Genomic DNA, 15,883 nt, shown 5'->3' with positions numbered 1-15,883 from the left:
GGAAATCGATGTCATGTCTAAGCATGATGTAAAATTACTTAAAACTTTAAAAAATAAAACAGCTGAAAGGAAAAGCTGTATGAGTCAAAAAAAAGGTAAAGGAAAGCCTGATGCGTAGAGGTAACAGAAAATCCTTTCAAGCAAATGATAATGAAGAACAGAGAGGAAAGTGGGAGAGGTAATAAAAAACTCTTTAATTCTGCTGCATTTCAGGAAGTATTCATATTTTACCAAGCATTTGATAAAAATATTAGAAAAACATATTTATTCATAATCCTCTATTTGACTGTCAAATGTTGATTTGTAGTTAAATGTTGATACTATTGATGATATTTTTAAAACATTATTCCTTTATTTAAGGTAGTCTTACTGGCTGAACATTCTCCTTCTTAATAATTCAGCTTAAAAATTCCACTGTTGCCCATATTAACAAAATATAGCTGCCCAGTACACACTGTCCTCTAATTTCAGCCACTGAGAAGATACACTAGCATACATTAGATTGTAAAATTTGCACTGTACAATTTATGGTCATTGTATGACTTAAGCAGAAGTAATGCATTTCCCTCACAATCAGCACTCATAAAATAAAAGTCTGGTCTTTCCAGACTTACACACATTTATTCTTTATGGTCAGTATGACTCACCTTCACAGAAAGAGTGGAGAATTAGGAAGGGAAGGAGGAGCTTGGCAAATGTCATCCTGCCACCTAAACTCACACTCCACGACATCACCTGCACCTGATGAGACACACAAACACAGAATACAGTCACAATTATTTGGTTAGCTGATTACCCATAGTCTAGCCACATAATGGCCACAGACATTTCAGCTTCTTTATGTTATGTGATTACCGTATAACTGAGTAGGACATGTGATGATCAGTATAATTAGGGGACAGAAAAAGTATTTGCTACTCTGCGTGCTTCAAGCAGGTGTTTTCTTGTGTGTGTGTGCCCTTGACGGGTGGGGTATCGATGAAGGCAAATTCACAGCAGCAGCTCATTTACAGTACACAGTGTTTAATAGCCATAATCAAGACACTACACTAGTAATTTTCTGCAATGCAATGCAAAAAGGAAAACAAGTATAAATGATATTTTCAATATGCACATAGCGCAGCTTCACTGAACAAACTGTATGGTCAAAATTCATGACAAATAATCACACTTAATATGTGGATGTCATAAATGAGATTCTTATTCTGTATTCATGGCTCAGGAAGTTTGCTTGTGGGCATTTATTGTCGATGTTGCTGGCAGGAGAGCAGCAAAGACATGCTTTCAATTAACTGTAAATTGCTGCACAGCCGACAAGCTGGAGATCATGTATTGGTCCACTGTTGCGTGAGGCTTCCTGTTAGGAGGCCCCACATCTGCTTCTTTTTCCACTCCTTGTCATTTGTTCCCTCACTTTATACTGTCATCACTTGTCCTAGCAAGGCCTCGCTGGTGGCTAAACTCAAATGGTGACAATTTAATTTTGAAGGGTTATCTTTCTAAATTCTCCATCTCCCCAAAGTCCACTGTGCTACGGCTCATGGAAAAACTTGTGCGCACAGACAGTGCTGCTTGTCCCTCAGGTATCTGATGGCAAAAATAGCTAAATAAAGTACAGATATCTGTGTGAGAAGCAATAAAATACAATACACATGCTGTTTTGTGCTGTTGCTTGCTGTCTTGTTGCTGTGGTGCTGTTAGAGATATACAGTATGTGGTGGATTCAATTCAGACAAAGTAGCTAAAATTTACAGGTGAGTGAGAAAGAGACGCAAGGTATAGAAAAGTCAGTCATTACTTATTGTATATACTGTATATGTGTGTGAGTGTGTGTGTGTGTATACGTGTGTGCTTGTATTAGCTGTGCATGTGTGTCAGTTTGAATAGGCACATTTGTTTTCATTTGGATTCTTGTTTCCTCAGCATTATTGCATTTCACTTCCTGTGACAATACAACCTGCACAGTTATGTCTGCTACTGTTTTTTTTTTTTTTACTCCACATTACATACTCATTCGTCTCTGTTGCTGGGCCTTGAAGAGCTTAACCCCCCCCCACTCATACCCTCTCCTCCCTCTTTGTCCTCTCCGATATATCTATGGTCCTCAAGTAAAGGGTATTATGGGTAGCTCAGAAAGCTGATGAAAACAGCCTAAACAGATTACTCATTTCCACAAGTTGTCACAATTCAAAATTCAAAAATTATTTGAATTTTAATAATAATTAATAATATGCTACTGTTAGTAACATGAACATAACTGAGGTAGCATGACTTGGACACCCTGGAGCATAAATGGTCAATGGGCTGTATTTATATAGTGCCTTTCTAGTCTTCCAACCACTCAAAATGCTTTACACTACATGCCAACATTCACACACACATTGATGGCAGAGGTTGCCATGCAAGGCCTGCTCATCAGGAGTTTCTAATCATTCACACACACACACACACACACACAGGCACAGCCTTCAGGAGCAATTTGGGGTTCAGTATCTTGGCCAAGGACACTTCAGCTGGAGGAGTTGGAGATCGAACTGTCGATCTTCCGATTAGTGGACGACCCGCTCTACCTCCTGAGCCACAGCCACACCAAAACATACTGACATACACAGTTTATTAAATCCTGTAACTACAACACAGCCAGCTTGGGTTAGGGTTGATCAGTCTGGATGAAGACAATCAATAAAGTACATTCCTGGCTCTCAACCCTAAAAATAAAAAAATTGCACACAGAGCAGACAAGCTCTTTTAGTCTCTTTTCTGTCCTGAAAAACCGTTTGCTGAATGAACATACATTTCACTGAAACAGTTGTTTTCTTTGTAATATTTCTACATGATGTACATCTGCTTTTCTAATAGAATCAGACTATGCTCTGTTGATTTTCTTAGTAGAAACAGAAATGCCCACAAACTAATAGAAAATTTGAGAAATCCATCATTTTCAGACATCCATCTGATGCCTTAAAATTGATAGTGGTACCAAAAATCTGTTATACTACACCATTGTTATTTCCCTGTTCTAGTATATAATGTAGGAAGGTGGTTGATTTATGCATGGTCTTCACTTTGTTTGAATGCACCCCCCTGCCATACAGCCAATTGATCTCTCGTTCTCTCCACTACCCCCCCCACGAACCTTATCCAGTGTCTTCACTATTCATTCAAATGCTAAAGGACATTTTGAGAGGACGAACGGGTGAATATGAGTGATGGATACTGGTTGAGACAGACTCATTGGGTTGGAGAGCGCTGTGGATGCCATGGAAAATACAAGCAGCAGCCTTCCTGCAGCAGCATCCGGCTCTCTGCTCTCACCAGGATGCAGGAGGATTCAATGTTAAACATTCTCACTAGGAAAGCTCCCCCACAAAGTTACAGATGCACTGTACTATAACTAGAGCACCAGGTGGTCACAGTGACCTGCTGTACCTATCTATTTTACTGCTTGTATGTATAACCTGGTCTACTCTAGTCTCCTTTCATAAAATTCCTGAGGCATAAGCAAAGTAGGCCATTGCTTGGGACCCTGCTCTGAGCAAATTATAAATGTGAGGTATTAGTGTTAATAATACCTCATGCATTTTTATCATTTGTACACAGCATAAAGCAACTGTACTGAGCAGATATAATTTAAGTTCAAGTGAATTTATTGTTTCTTGTCTTTCTTTCAATCTGTCTTTGTCATTTTGCACACTTGCAAATCACAAATGTAATCTTAAAGCAGATGACCAGTCGTTTTGTGCAGGGAAAGTGTTGACCTAACTTTAAGGGTCAGTTCACCCAAATTACAAACAGTCATTTTCCAACTTCACCCCTGGGTAATTTTGCCATGCAGATAAATTTTGTTTTGCACAGGTTTTGAGATAACAGCTGCAGAGTACTCTGCCACCACCCCAGTTGAGATGGATTTAATTTAATTTGTGGTGACAACACACCAAAATCTGAAGTTTGAAAAACTCAAACAGTGACATATCTTTCCACGAAGACAGTACATGGCTTGATGTCAACAGTTTTTATTAGAAACTATCATGTACGGAAGGTTAAAAGGTACAGTAGTGAACATGGTCCACAGCAGATGTGTGGATTATCTACAGAAAACAAGACTTTGCTATTGGGTTATCTAAAATGCCTGTAGGAGCCATTGTGTTTGTGTTGTTTACCACCAGACGGTGCTTCCTTGGTTTTGGTACATTGAGAGTTGTATTTAGGAAGGTCGAGGTTGATCAGTTTCGGGTGTTGCTGGTTTGTGTGAGAGGCAGTGCCACAGACTTTATTTTGTTTGATTATTTTGTGCTCATACTTTATTGGCTATCCTGAACGGCACTGGTGAGCTGTAACCAAGTGTAAAATAAATCTGAACTTTGACCATCTACAAATCTGGATATTTATTTCGTCGCTACTCACAACAGCAGCCCCTCAGTGGCTGTTTAAGAGTAGCAAATAGTCACTGCAATACCATTTCTCAACATTTTGAGCACAACAAACAAAATTCATCGCAAACTCCATTGTCTTGGTCACTGAAAATATCTGAATGGCAAGATACCCTAAAGGATAAGTGGTGAAAAGTACTGTCTTTGTAACTTTGGTAAACTGACCCTCTAAATGCCTGGTATGCCAGTCTGCTGTGTTTCTCTTCAGTAAACCATATTGTTTATGCCACTATTGTCATGTTTCAGTACCACTTGAAATAACATGATTGAAAACAGGGCAGTAATTAGTTTCCTTTTGCTTTTACATGTTTGACTTAGACTATTGTGTTTACAAAGTACAGTTTATGGGGCATATGTCACATTGCAATCACTTCAAGATAACAAGGAAGGAGAGTGGGAAGGTGGGGGGTAGCAATCAAAACTCTGCCTAGCACCTGAGAAACACTGGGTGTGGTCCAAACTCCATACTCAAAAATTAAAACCAATTCTTTAAGAATAAATAAATAAATGTGTATGAACCATAATACAATTGCAGCAAATTTGTCAGACTATTCAAGTTTTTCATTTTTAACCACATAAATCCTAGATAGAGTCAAATATATAACTGAAGACATACTGAATACTATTTTGTCTGTTGCTCAAGTAATGATGACAGGTACACCTGTTTAACTGATTACCAAACTTATCTTTTGTCTAGTGTTAGTCCATAAATGAAAAGACTTGTCAATCAATTCTGAAATGAATTTTGGTAGTGGGGTGACATGCTAGAGATTTAGATCACAGATTGTACTTTTAAGAATGTCATCAAGCAGATAGCAGATGAATCAAATGAAAGCAGAGGTGGAGGTAAGTTAGTAATTAGTGTAAAAGCACGGAGTACCATTAGAACAGCCTGAGATGTTCCAGTCAGTCAGTTATGCATGGGGCAATTAAACTGTGTAGGACAGGGCTAAGCAGCAGGCTGATCCTCCGTGCAAGCTGGTCCCCACTGCGGCACTGTCCCACTCCACTGACTATACTGTCACTATCTATCAATTCCTCACTTTCTTCACCCCCTCCTTCACTCTGTCAGAGTCACTGCTCATCTTCAGCTTACCCCCTTCAACTCAAACAACTTCTCGTACCAGTCTGTCGCTCTCCCCTAGCTTGTCTTTTTCTGTCTGTATTCCTTTGTTTTTCACTCTTTTTAGTCATCTCTCTCCTCCTATTTTCTATTCTTGGTTTTATCCACATCGGCTCTTGTCTCTTCCTGTTTTGATTTACCACACAACTTGGCTTATCCAATTATATATGTATGCTGAAGTCATTGCAAAATGTTTTCATCTTTGTGCTTAGCTTTGGGAGATAATTATGTCTCCTGTGTCCTGATGTAAAATGTCAGCAAAACAAATACATGTCTTCAGTGGGCTATGTATTTGTTGTCTTGTCATGTTAAGTGTGGGTCCAAGACGCCTATTTCTCCATACCCAAAGAATAACAAAAAGTATATCTTATCTATTTGTATGAAAGGGTAGGATAGCCATTGACTGCACTCCAGGTTTTGTGTTTTTGTTACATCAGTTATTAGTCATCTGTGACTATTAATCAATGAATCATCAGTTTCTCACATTTATGCAGCAGGCATTTTAATCTATTTTGAGTCCATTAAATCAAGTCCAATGTTTACACCTGTAATACTTGCCAACATGCTCAAGATCCTGCCCTGAATCCAGATTTAAAGGCAGCCTATTTTAAGACCTCCGGAATGACTATTAGGAACACATACAGCTCCCACTGGGCAAGGCTTAAAGTGGCTGAGATCCAGGTCTATTTAATGAGTTGTGGTCCTATAGCTTATCTGACTGTAATGTGTGATTAAGGCAGTGTAAAGTGAAGAGTAATATCTGGACCTGCTGTGCTCTCTCTAGAGAGGTCTGCCTGCCCACATGGCTGTATCCCCAGGCTTACCGCACTTAATATTATTGATTACATGGCAATAGTGTCTGACTTGCCTTAACCTCAGAGGCACCCTTCTCAGTGGGGTTGGCGGGCCTCAGCCGGCAGCCAAATCTGGATTATCACAGCAGATCAATGGCAGATTTCTGTCCGCCCTCTGTCCTCATGAAAAAGCCATCACTCATTAGCACAGTGATCACAGACAGATTAGCAGACATTTGGCTTTGTCAAGGAGGAGGGAGGGACAGTGCTGCTCTGATGAGCTGAGTAATGTCTTCCTTCCCGCCCTCCTGATCTCCTCATCTCCAACATGACGTGAATCTCTGAAAGCCTGACTCAGCAAACCTCACTTACATGACAAGAGTGCAATGTGAACGGGATGGCATTTGGACTGCAGAGCATGTAGTGCAAGTATAAATGATAATCAAACTGGCATGGCGCACAGATGCTGAGTAAACTGTTCACTTTGATCAGGTTATATATGAAATCGCTGGTGCTGATGTTCCACTTTCTTTGCAAATTAGTAGCCATGGTCTTGAGAACAAAAATTCAAGACGAGCAAACAATATTTACTGGACAACAACACACACGTCCAGCAACCACAGTGGGCAGCACTGGATTTTATTTTGGACCAACCTTTTCAGACAGAAAGCTGCATGGTACACAGCACAGCATACAGTATAGATATGCTCTCCTAGAAAGAAGCACCAGTGGTGGTTTACTTCCACATCAGTGACCATTCCTCAATTTTCTAAGACCCATATGAATCATCCTCCACCTTTTACACAATATTATATTTTTTAAATAATATACCCCAAATCACTAAATGAATCAGATATTAATGAATTGGAAAACATGACATATACAGCTTCCATCTCAGCAGAACTGAAGCATGCCCCTGCTGATTGGCTTCTTCAGAATGTAGCTGGACTGAAGCCTCCTCTCAATAAAAGATCAGTAACTCCCTGCCAAGCAAACAGAAGACAGGGGACTATAGGACACATGCCAAGCCAAACTCTGTTCCTTTACTAGAGATGCTGCCTGCAACGTCTTTGATCCTGTATGGACCGACAGTAAAGCTCCGCAAAACGCTGTGGGAGAGAGAGAGGGCAGCTTACACAGGACCTGGGGAGACAGTAATTATTAGGAACAGAATGGGAGTGCTGCGAGGCGTCACATTACAGCACCGTGTCACAAAATGCTTTAGCCGGCACGACTCATACACACCTTGTCCTGTGTTGACCAACACCACCATGATGCGTATGTGTGTGTAAGTGATGTACGGCCTGAGGGACAGGATGGGGCTTGATTAGTGTTCACTTGGAATGAATAGCAAGTGAGAGGCCTCCTTTTGTGCCACACACTGACACTCAGCTGGTTGAGAGAGTGAACTGCATTTGTCCAGTAAATGCTGGAGAGCTACAGTATGTTTGAAATAGGAATAGAAATAGAAATAGGAAAAACTTATTAAAAATAACAAATTTATGTACTGATGAAGGTAAAGTGTTGATAAGACGCCATCTGGTAGAGTCAATTACTGTACTCTATTCCAGTGTCTGTGCATATTGCTAAGGTAACATGATGAAAGCAAGAGAGCAAGTTAATCAAATGTCCTATCCTAAGGCCTATTCAGACACTCAATACTATGATGATGTGAAAAAAAGTCTTAGAAATACCTCATAACCAAGTCTGATCCAGATCAACTGATATTCACTTTATCTCCCAGAGTGCCATCTACACCCAAAGAGCAATATGAGCAAGATTAAAGCTTTTGTACTCACAACATAGTATCAATAGGTGACAATATTAACTGAGGTACACAGTCGTATAATTAAAATTTAAGTTCATGTTCATGACATTGACTCAAGTGACTGCAGTGTTTTACAAAAATCAAATGTTAAAAAAACAACCTTTTCCCAAGTATTTAACATCTCATTTTGTGACAGCCGTCTGTGCGAAAATTTCAATTTGAGACCAGACAATTATATAGAGAGACAATCAGTGATTACACTCAATTATTGTTCAACCCTGCCTGGCTCCACATGCACCATGAACGTGAACCATGCATTTCTATCCATGAATGTCTCATACATGTTATATATTGTCATACATGTGCAGATAACACTAAACTACATTGTGTTTGTCAATTCACCTTGGAGTTGTGGAGGCTTTTAGCCCTGCTCAATTCAAGATGACATTCTGACTGAGCAAGTACTGTTTTTTATGGATCCATTTCACCAGAATTCGACATAATAGTGAAGTGTGATGAGAAATTTTCCGACAGACTGTGTTTTAATTCAAATGAATTTTTGCTTAGAGAACAGAGAGAGCAGATTACTATATGGCTATGTTCCTTAAAATGAAAACTAAATATAAAATGGTGTACACAAACAAACCATAAATATGGTGGAGCCAATTGTCTCATCACATCTGAGATTTAAAAACTAAAGAACATCCTACATAACGGTGTGTAGGAAGCAAGCAACCATGTCTGCTGCAGCCATCGCCTTTTGCCAGAGTGCAGACTCACTGACAAAACAATTTTAGCTCTCTGATTTTAGGACTTTCGCATTTTTGTGGAAAAATTATAGAGAGAATATAATGACACACTGGATAACTTTTCCCCTCATCCATTTACTGATAAGAACAGCACAGATCAATAAACTGTCATTCTCCTCTTATCTAATGCTTTACTTTTATTTTTCTGAATCACAATGTTTTCAGCTTCACTGTACTGTAATCATGGCAGCAGCACACTATTCATTTCAATGTATATTTGCCTAAACTCTCCAATAACCTGTGATTTTTCTTTCCTCCTCACTCAAACATTATGCCAGTAAAAAAAAATCAAAGCCTCTATAATGTGAATTGATTGCCTTCCAAATTCTGATGTCAGTCTAAAATGCCTGTTTCTTAGCCAGGCTCTCTTTTCACTTGACCATTATCCACTGCAATGAGCTTGGCAAAGCTGTCGTAGCAGAGGCCTGTGTGTATATCAGACAACATAAACACAGACAGCTGTGTCAGAGGGCAGCCGATAGCCTGTGGAGACTCATTCATCTCCTTTTGTCTTTCTCTTTGTTAGGGCGCAGTCATTCCACCCCTGCAACAGCTGACGCTTTCTATCCCGGTTGAAAGATCAAAACACACCATTTAGTAGCTCCTCTGCAGCAGAGATGACCTTTGCATCTCAACACTTCACCTCTCTCCTCATTCAGCCCTGTCTCCCGTCTCACTTCACCCTCATTGTCTCTCCTCCTGTCCTGTGTCACCGTGCTGTTTCAGGGCAGCATTCCATGCGTAAATATCAACAAGGATTCGTCACACAACAAAGCTGCCATTAAATTGCTGTTTTGTTTGTTTTACATGGCATGGTTTATTTCCATTGGAGAATATGATTCGATGTAGTAAATGCTACCGGCTTAGATATGAATCCCCGATGTTTAAACTGTGAGAAATGAAAAGCCTCCATCTTTTCCTTCAGGAAATTTCTATTTCCAAATTCCTTCATTACAGTTTCACACTTACACAATAATAAATCAATACAGGGATACAGGGATTAGTAGCAATAGACTACAACAGGATTATTTCGGATGGTTTGTTTACAACCAACTATTTAAGCCAACATCTTCTCTAAAAAGACATTGTCATTGATTGGATGCACTGTGAGCCTTTTGCCCACCATAACAAATTCAGAAAAGCATGGCTTCACATCCATAAGGACAGCAGCATGCAGGAATTGATGGTTCACCTGTAATACAACTGGCTGAGCAAAATCATCTTCTCAGCCCTCCCCTCCTCTCCAACCTGTTTTCTTCAGTTCTGCACGACTGGCTCGGCTGATTTAATGACCACACACAACTGGACCAGGAGAGAGGTTGGTGTAGAAGAAGGAAAAGTGGGAAGTGTACAATCATCATAATTGCAAGTATCAGGAATGTTGTGTGGACACTAAAAGCAGCTGGGAAGAGGCAGAAAAACTTAAAACTAACATTTAAGGTCTGCATCAGAAGCTGTCAAATAGATTCAAATCTTTCTGCCAAAAATGTAACACCGAATAAAAATCAACCCTATGAACTCAATGCTGAAAACGGTGCCAAAGCAAACTGATATCCTGAGTATATGTAAGTAAGCCTATAAATAAATAAACAACACAAATAAATAAATAAGTAGAAAAAATTACATTCATGAGCCTGGATCTAATAGTTACTCAAAAGCAGGTACTGCATGTAGACTATTCAGATGCTTTCACACCTTGCAACCAATGCCAAGCCTTTCCCAGTGGATCCAGTCACATTACAATTTCCACAGAATGGCACGGTTACAAGAATTATGCCAACACCATGGGCCAAAATGAGATACTTCATTTCAATATTTCACTTTTTCACACCCCACATTGCCTTCTCTCCCTTTCCTCGTCCACGGTTTTACCCCTATTCCAATTTTACAATACTTACATCCTTTCTTGTCCTCAAACCTTGCTCTGCTCCCTGCCTGAGACCTTATAGGATAGTCCAGTAGAGTCACTGTATCTGTAATTCATTCCTCTATCCCTCATTTTGGGTTTCATTCAAGCCTGTCAGTCAAGGTGTCTGTCAGATATGGTCTCTCCGTTTCAGTTTTTTTTTTCTTCCTCCTCATATTCTGAATGAATTCAACAGTCACAGACACTCAGAGAGGGCAACTGTCAGAGGCATGCTTTCCCCACATCACACATGAAAAATGGCAGCAGTTTCTCTCCAGCTTATCACATACATAAGCTAATGTAAAATATCTGATTCTTTGAACGTGAGATGGTATACTAACAATCGTTTTAAAGACTTGTGCAGCATATGTGCATTTTATGGTGTACTTTAGCGTCATAGCAGGGGTGACAATAGCAGCACATCAGGTGGACCACAGTGAGGATGACAGTCAACCTGCAACATAGGCTCACTGACCAATTTCCATGCAACATCTTTCAACAGGAACAGTGACAGCATTTCCTCGGAGACAGAACAAGCCTGATCACCCCTTTTGTGTCAAATGAATTTATTCTGTATAACTCATCCGAGCCAGGGACCCAAGTAAACTAAAAGAAAATTATAACCCAATCTACAGTTTTCGTTAATATCCAGTGTTATTATATAAAAGGGCTGAAGCACATCATTGGGCACACTGTGACAGACTGGAGACAGAACAATTACTGAGCCTTTTCTCTATTACCTATGAAGTCATTTCAATTTCAACTGGATCTTCCTCAAGACCAAAAATAACTGCAAGGAACACACACACACACACACACACATATAAATATATATATATAAATCCTTCTGTCTTCAGCTCTAATTGTCATGAATATTCATTTGCTACCTCATAGGCGGTTGCTGCTCTCCACTGGTCTGGTGTCATATATTGCATTACTGGTGAACATATAAAAAAGTCATAGTGTCCCACAGCATTTTCAGATTTTTCTAATTACAGACTTATTATATTTTAATGCTCATGTAAAAGTTCTGATAAACTTTGAAGCCTTTTGCAGAGTCAGGCAGCAGTGTCCAAAAGCAGTGCATCTGCCTTCAGCTAGGAAAAAAAATGAGTTACTGGCTGAGAAGTATGAGCACTCAGGTAAAATTAATTTCTACGAAATAACACTGCGTTGCGTCGCTGCCGCGTTCAAGTGACACATGAATAAATAAGTGGTCACCGAGGCGCTTCCCAGCAGGCACCTCTGGAGTCGCCAGGGCTACCTGAGATAACACTGTACACCTGACACCTCTGCGCATGCATGCACACTACCTCACATTTACTGACTGCTTAATTACTAAAATAACATGTGATGAAACAGTAGCAACAGTTGGAGTGGACCACTACAAAAAATAACATAACTTGAATAAAGTGATCGCTTTAATATTGCCCGTGATCTAACCGGTCCTCCCATTTTACTGATATTTGACTCATCAGAACATTATTTTGAATGATCAATTAACTATTTCTTAAACTCTGCTATGCGGCGCAAATTAAAAAGACAAAACATAACCATACGCCAAACTAAAAGAACTATTAGCGCGCGTAAAAGTCGTGAATTACGCATAACTATTATGGGTAGGAAATGTTACACTACATAATAGAAAAAAAAAATCTTTTATGTGAAAACATATTCTCTGCCGCAGTCACCCCTCTAACACTCCTCCGTGTCTATCAACTCATAGCAGGATGATCATATCATTATCATATTGTCCTACCTTCCTCGTCCGTGTCCGTCGCTGGCTGGGCGCCTTTAGATTCGATTGCCTGTCCTGCTGTGATGCGTTACCAAGTATCTGCTACCCCCTCTCTCTCCCTCCCTCCCTTTTCCCCTCTCTCTCTACAGTATCTCTCCCTTTGGTTTTACTCTATCACCACCAACGCCCTGGTCATTACAAATTTCACTTCCCAATGTTCAGAGTTACCACTGCAAAACCCACCAAGTACAACGAAAACCTTCACTTGTGTGGAGCTCCTACATATTGTCCCGTATTATGTACCCACTCCCCTTAAACCAGGGTTACACTCCAGCAGTTCCAGCACTTGCAGGTGCAGCCCCACAGGTAAGCCTTCTGATTCTGTTTTTTTTCCAGTTAAAATAAACCCCAAACACACACAACTCTCTTCATGCATGCAATCTAAAATTATCTCCATAATTTTCATTTGAAGAGGATTGAATTAATTAATGCCTTTTTAGATAGAACACTACATAAGGCATGGCCCTAGTACATTTATATAAGTAAAGAACGTAAAATAATTACCCTTAGATGTGTTGACAAATCATTTGCAAGCTTCACGGAATAGGGTTGAATTCACTGAGATTAGAGAAATCTATTTATGAGCCTCCAAAATAAGCTTATGAGCTAATATATTGCACAGATTAAATTTGAAATCCATTATTTAACCACAGAGGTCGTGGATCTGATGAGCATTTGCCAGTATGATAGCCCCACCCAGTGTATTAAACAAGAATTACAGACAAAAGCCAAGCAAAGACTACAACATCCATCTCAGACAACTTTTTCATATCACATTTAGGGAAATTACTGTCTACTCTAATTTACATGAATTTAACTTCTAAGTACATCGTTTATCATTTCAACATGCTGGATAATATAGACACTTAATTAAACATAAATGAAACTGACAAACTGACAAACTGAGAGGATAGAGACAACAAGTTGTTACTATAGTGGAGAAGGTGATGAACACCACTACAGTCAAGAAAGTACAAACAAAGAACAGGTGCTCCAGCCGGCCCTCAGCTGAGGTTTTTGTGACTGCAATGCATAGCTTTGGTAATATCAGATTTTGTGATGTCATGTCAGCACACCACACTATCAGTGTGATTATTATTCAGCTGACTAAGCACTTAATTGAGTAAAATTTTAAAAACAAAAAAATTTAACAAACGCAATGGTGATCCATTAATATGTGTATATTTTATTACACATCTCCATATGATAAGTGGTTGTGTGTGCATGCACTAAGAGCATTCATCTGAATCTTATATTTCCTGAAGATGCAGAAGTAGAAGAGGACACCTGAATGGTGTGGACCCCCTGGCTTTTTAAAAAATACCACTAAGATACTAAGCAAACTGTTTCTTCTTCAGTGAACTCACTTTTTGCAGCATGGCAAAGCTGATTGGATTCCTTTTTTGTCCTCCTGATATCGCCTGTCCTCTGTTTTCATTAACACATACAGTACATATCAAAAATGTGTCTTCCTGTGGCAGCTGGCAGAAATGCACCTCCTCCTCTCATGAACTTTAGGAACACAATGGTGTGAAGTACAATATGCTTGCTCCTGCAACCCTACAACTAAATATATTCCTCCGACTTCATCAAATACAGTTATGCCTGGATGGCTGCCATCCAAGTGAAATTTGGTTCTGATTTATATAAAGCAAGGGCAGTGATATCCTTGCTTGTTCCTTCATTTTTCTCCCACCTAGCAAGAGTATAAATCACTTCCCTCCAGTATGAAGTGTATCCCACAATTCAGATGCTGCAACAGGTACATTAACCCTTCCAACAAGTGTAAGTTGACATTTTAGGTTATAAATCTTCAGATTTTATTGTCTGGTTATTTACACTGCTGTACTGTAGAGAGCTAGAATAAATAATAAATGCCCTGAGTTTATCCATCTCCCCGACCCTCAGAAACTGCCCTATCTATGTGGTGAGAAAAGTCAATGTGCAGTAATAGCTGAAAAATATGTTAAATCTTGTCATACTCTGAGAGAAATAAGCTCTGTAGTACATGTTTCTATGTGATTACATCTGTAAAAAAATGACTTTTATTATACTGTATTTAATATTATTGTTGATATTTGAATATTATTGTATATTTATTACTAATCACCTGTCAATGTTTAGAATTTTCTGTACTGCTTTGGCAATATAGGTTTCTGATCTGTCATGCCAGTAAAGCTTATTTGTATTTGAATTTAAAAGACAGGCCCCAAGCATTTTTATTGTTTTAACTAGGTCTAGGTTAACTAGAAAGTTTGTTATAGAAGACTTTCTTTTGGTTGTGCAGGCTGCTCAGTTTGCTGAGGACCAGATGCCTCACTTCTTGTAAGAAACAAATTTCAGACATCAAGGAATGCACCTCTGTAGTAGAACATGGGAGTAGACATGTTGTCAAATGCAAGCCAGTTTGGACAACTACAATATGACAGTCTTCAATTTCCTTTTGTTAACAGGCTAAAAAAAAAGAAATCTTACTTACAATGACTGCTGCTCCTCGGGGGACTTTTTTTCTTCAAGGATGCAGGTTGTGCAGCTAAAAGCCTAAAAGCACAAACAAAAATGTGTCATGGCTACAGACCTGGTTTTCAGAAAGTCTCTGTACTACTTTGTTACACTTTGTTCTTCAAGTTCGCTATTGTCAGAAAATTTGGTAACTTTTAGTGATCTCAAATTGATTGTCAAGTAAACCTTTCCTGGGCCTTCTTACCAGCCTCCTTTGATGATGATTCAAAGTGATATTTTGCTGCTCTCTGGTGGATATTTTGCTCAACTGCAGTTTAGGAGTGTTACACACTGAGGTGCTTCTCAAATGAAGATATTTTGTTTTAGAAAGGGGTCACAAAGGCATTAAGTATACAGCAGTGGTAAACAGGATTTGATTTCATAACTTTCTGTCTGTAGGTCCTAGTGCTTTCCACACATGTTTGAATAACTTATGGACCTCATAATTTAATAAGCCGCATTTTGACTGCAGGAACTTTCCCCAGGGACTTTTTGAAGAATTCCTCTTCCACTGGAGGTGGAAATGCAGGTGGAGGAGGGTCCCCACTGGGGGTGGGTGGGGGGGTGGGGGGAGGGGGCACCCTCTTCAACATATACATCAATGAACTGATGCTCCTGTCTCCAACCAAAGAAGGGCTACAACAGCACCTTGATCTTCTGCACCAGTTCTCCTAGTCCTGGGGGCATTGACAGTGAATCTAACCCAGACAAAAATGATGAATATGATATTCCAAAAAAGATCCAGCCTCCAAA

General features: G+C 39.5%; 1 protein-coding gene across 10 annotated transcripts in view; it reads right to left on the bottom strand.

Moving 5' to 3' along the window:
• The window catches only part of cdh23 (cadherin-related 23), a 186,439-nt gene that overhangs the window by 161,949 nt on the left and 8,607 nt on the right, over window positions 1-15,883 (bottom strand). For all 10 annotated transcript variants that reach the window (XM_042433443.1, XM_042433447.1, XM_042433446.1 and 7 more), the window contains 2 exons: window positions 15,108-15,169; window positions 648-741 (listed from right to left, as the gene is read on the bottom strand). In XM_042433443.1, the coding sequence (XP_042289377.1) occupies window positions 648-732 (85 nt within the window). In that variant the 5' untranslated portion in view covers window positions 733-741; window positions 15,108-15,169. The remainder of the gene's footprint in view (window positions 1-647; window positions 742-15,107; window positions 15,170-15,883) is intronic.

This window comes from Thunnus maccoyii, chromosome 14 (genome assembly GCF_910596095.1).
Source record: "Thunnus maccoyii chromosome 14, fThuMac1.1, whole genome shotgun sequence".
NCBI classification, from domain to species: Eukaryota; Metazoa; Chordata; class Actinopteri; order Scombriformes; family Scombridae; genus Thunnus; species Thunnus maccoyii.
Note: the sequence above shows the minus strand (reverse complement) of the source record. Positions and strands in the feature narration are given on the sequence as shown.